This window comes from Episyrphus balteatus, chromosome 3 (assembly GCF_945859705.1).
Source record: "Episyrphus balteatus chromosome 3, idEpiBalt1.1, whole genome shotgun sequence".
NCBI lineage: Eukaryota > Metazoa > Arthropoda > Insecta > Diptera > Syrphidae > Episyrphus > Episyrphus balteatus.
Genome location: NC_079136.1, coordinates 18,491,202 through 18,495,243, shown reverse-complemented (window position 1 = coordinate 18,495,243; position 4,042 = coordinate 18,491,202). Strand labels below are relative to the sequence as shown.

General features: G+C 29.3%; 1 protein-coding gene across 1 annotated transcript; it reads left to right on the top strand.

Annotated features, from left to right (window-relative positions):
- The first annotated feature begins 1,665 nt into the window (after positions 1-1,665).
- LOC129913635 (chymotrypsin-2-like) lies at positions 1,666-2,655 on the top strand. Its single transcript, XM_055992401.1, has 4 exons — positions 1,666-1,741; positions 1,804-2,117; positions 2,187-2,438; positions 2,503-2,655. Exons 1-4 carry the CDS (start codon positions 1,666-1,668, stop codon positions 2,653-2,655), a joined length of 795 nt encoding a protein of 264 aa, XP_055848376.1.
- The last annotated feature ends 1,387 nt before the right edge of the window (positions 2,656-4,042 follow it).

Genomic DNA, 4,042 nt, shown 5'->3' with positions numbered 1-4,042 from the left:
AACCATTTTTACAGACCTTACGATGTAATCTATCAATATTTCAGTCATTTTTCTTACAATTGTCAATATGTTATATGTTTGCTTAATGTATGTTTTTTAATTTTTTGACATTAAACGGGTAAAAAGCGATTTTTGAAAAAGTCTGAAAAAATGACTTTTTTTACCAAGCTAAATCTCTAAAATTATAACAATTAAAAAATTTTCACATGATATCTACACTTATTAAATTTGAGTCTGTAAAGTTTTAAATTTTTTGATTGAATGGTTTGGCTGGAATTTAAAATTGATCGAACAAGGTCCAAGAAACCCCATGTTATTCCCATAAGAAACTTCAACCGTTTGGCGGCACGGGTTAGAATTAAGTTAGAGACTTGAAACATGGGGAATATTTTTTTTAGTTTATTTCCAACCATATAAGATCCTAGGAGCATAGAAATTCTTATTATTTTAAAATAACGAATACGCTATTGTGCACCTTGCAATTCACATCATGAAAAGAAACATTTTCTATTTACGAAGAAGTAGCATAGATTCCGCAGTTTTGGTCAAATTCAATAAAAAAAATACGCAAATTTGTGCCTAAATGTATATTCTTTCAGAATATAACCTTACTTTATTTTTTTGTTTGTTTTATTTTGCAAAAAAAAATTAGGTAAAGTTGAAAAAAATTGGGAAAAAAATCACTTTTTCAAGATTTGTGGGATAAAAACCTACATTTAATTTGTTTAAACAATAGACTTATATACATCATTCAAAAGGTCTGGAAATCCTCTTTCCAAAAACGTATAACATATTGAGAGTTATTAGAAAAATGACTGAAATATTGATAGATTACATCGTAAGGTCTGTAAAAATGGTTTTTTGTAAATAAAAAAAAAAAATGGAGGGTTCCAAAAATATAACAAAAATATTTTTATGCATTATTCGACCATACGAACAGCCCACACTGTTATTTTTTCTCGGGTGTATTTTCAGTTTCGCACCGTGGTATGAGAGCTCAGGCCCAATTTATTCACACTCCTCTAAATTTAAAATCGCCATTTAAAATGGGAAATTTTAAAATCTGTTTGCAATTAGACAGTGTTCTAATTTATAATAGACACTTTTATATAAATTGGGCCTTATAATGACAGGACTTTTTGCTTAGCCCTTTCTAACAAGCAAAATGTTCATGACCTGAATTAAAAAACACTTAACACACTCCTCTAAATTTAAAATCGCCATTTAAAATGGGAAATTTTAAAATCTGTTTGCAATTAGACAGTGTTCTAATTTATAATGGAGACTTTTATATAAATTGGGCCTTATAATAACAGGACTTTTTGCGTAGCCCTTTCTAACAAGCAAAATGTTCATGACCTGAATTAATAAACACTTAAGATTTTTTAATCAATAAAACCAGCTTCATGGAGGTAATCTATTGATACATGAAGTTACAAGATCAATGTTGGATACTGTTTCCATTAAAATTAATCAAAAACTCTTTATCAGAAAATGGCCATGGAATTTTTTATCTTTTTAGAACTTAGTTTTTGAGAAGTAATTTTGTCTGAAGAGATAAGATAGCAAAGTTAATCCAAAAGAAACACAAAATATCTATAAAATAGAAAATAAAAGTACAAACAAATTAAATCATTTCTTCCAGTTTTTCCAAAGGAGTTAAAAATGTCTTCGAAAAGCACTATATTAATGGTTATTCAAATTACATCTTTAGTTTTATCTCTGGCGGGAACTTTTTCGAGTAAGATGAGAATTTTTATTTTTTTTTTTTTTTTCTTAATAAAATATAACCATTTTGTTAAGTTGCCAATGGACAAAAGCGAATTGTTGGAGGTAACGAGGTAAAATCAAATGAAATCAATTATCAAGCATCCATATGGGTCTTTGAAGAATTTATTTGCGGAGGAACGATAATTGGCCAAAAGTACATTCTTACAGCTGCCCATTGTCTTTACGGTTATAATTTTGAAGAACCTTTTGATGATATTTTCGTCGTAACCGGTGCTATTAAACTTAACGATACTCGTAACAAACAGGAAGTTGCTGAAATCACTCTTCATAATAACTACAACCATGGAAGTGAAAATTCATATTTAAATGATATTGCTATTATCACGGTAAGTTTTTTAGTCATTTTCTCAAAAAGTCAAATAAGTTTTTTTACATATTAAAACTGTATAATGCAGCTTCGAGAGAAAATCAATTTTGATCAAACTCAAGCCCCTGCACTTTTACCTATTGCACCAGTGTCTAAGGGTTTGATTGGTACAATTGTTGGATGGGGACGAGATAATTATGATAAGCCTCACCCCACGGAAGTACTGAAAAAAGCTATTCTGCAGGTTCTCACTTTTAATGAATGTCAGCCCAAAATGAATTTAAAAGTCTATGATAGCCAAATATGTGGATTTGCTAGAAAGGATATTGGAATTTGCAAGGTAACTAAAACGATAAAAGTCCGAACGGAATGTAAACTCATAAAATTATTCTATTTTTTTTTAGGGAGACAGTGGCGGCCCGTTAATGGTTAATGGCACTGTTGTTGGCATTTCGTCATGGGCCATTCCCTGTGCTACGGGAGTACCAGATGTTTTCACGAATGTTTTCTATTATCTTGATTTTATATTTGATGTAATAGGCAATGGTGAAAAATGATAGCGCCACAAATGTAGAATGGTGTCAAAATGTTGAATCTTTGTCATCCCCAAAATATAAAAACTTTGACGTCGATAAACTTTGTTTTATTTTTAGAAAATGCAATATAATTTCTGATAATAAAAAAAGTGGCGGCCAACGAATATTTTTTTCAAAGTTCAATTTAAAATTTTTAAGGTTTTGGTTAGCTAAAAAATATAGTAAAAGCCTCAATTAAGATTAAATACAAAATACAGTTAAAGAAAAAAATATTTTTAATATTTTGGCGGCCAATATTTGTCAAAAATATTCTTTTTACGGAGCTTTAAAATCCATAACCTTTTTCTATAAAAGTCAATCATAATAAAATATACTTTCAGTTTCACATTGGGCGCCATTTAAAACTATTTAAACCTAAAAAAAAAAACAATTTTCATTGCTGAGAACATTTTTTTAAGCTCCAAAATGTCCAGCCAATAATAGGCAAGATTTAAAATCAGGTATCAGAACTCTTAGAATGTATGCATCACGAAGCTTTCTTATAAAAGAATTATATATAATTATTATACATAATTTGATTTAAGAGTAATTCAAAACACCTGTATTCTAGGAAGACGTAAAGTTTTGTTTATTTACATTACATGTAGGCAATTAAAATACATGATTTTATTATAATATGTAGTAATAGAGTAGTCGTTTGCATTCAGATAATATACTGTAGTCCTGTAGGTAAATGGCGCCCAACGTGTGATCTTGATCATTTAATCTAAGCTATTATGATCATGTTATCTTATTTATGTAATTTTGGTTTAACCGATAAAAAGCATTCACATTTGTGTTGATTTTGGATTCCAGGTTCCGCATTGGGTGCCACTTATATTTCCATACAAAGAAAATAATATGTTTGTCAAAGTCTTTTACATGAAAACCAATATTTGTTTTATAAATTGAATATATTTTTGATATGAAGTGATGTCTGGCACCCAAAGCGTGAGATATATTCATTATATTGGTTCAAGTGGCGCCCAACGTAAAACATAAATTCTTTCCTCATGAAAGCTTAGTGGAACTTAAATTGGGTTGGGGTCGAAATTCTGTATGTTGCAAAATTCTGTATTCAAAATGCTGTATGCCAAAATACTGTATGTCAAAATTCTGTATGTGCAAAATGCTGTAGGAACAAAATTCTGAAAGTCAAAATTCTGTATAGCAAAATTCTGGTTGGTCAAAATACTGTATTTCAAAATTCTGTACATCAAAATTCTGTAAATCAAAATTTTGTAAAAATGCTGTAAAAAAATATCGTTTTGATAATTTAAAAAAGTGCGCGCGCACTTTTTTACATTATCAAAACGATATTTTTTTACAGCATTTTTACAGAATTTTGATATACAGTATTTTGCCGGAC

Bases quoted from the DNA above. Each gene is read 5' to 3' on its own strand.
- LOC129913635 (XM_055992401.1), top strand. From the start codon at position 1,666: ATGTCTTCGAAAAGCACTATATTAATGGTTATTCAAATTACATCTTTA. The intron at 1,742-1,803 runs GTAAGATGAGAA...CATTTTGTTAAG, and splicing joins TCTGGCGGGAACTTTTTCGA to TTGCCAATGGACAAAAGCGA. The intron at 2,439-2,502 runs GTAACTAAAACG...ATTTTTTTTTAG, and splicing joins AGGATATTGGAATTTGCAAG to GGAGACAGTGGCGGCCCGTT.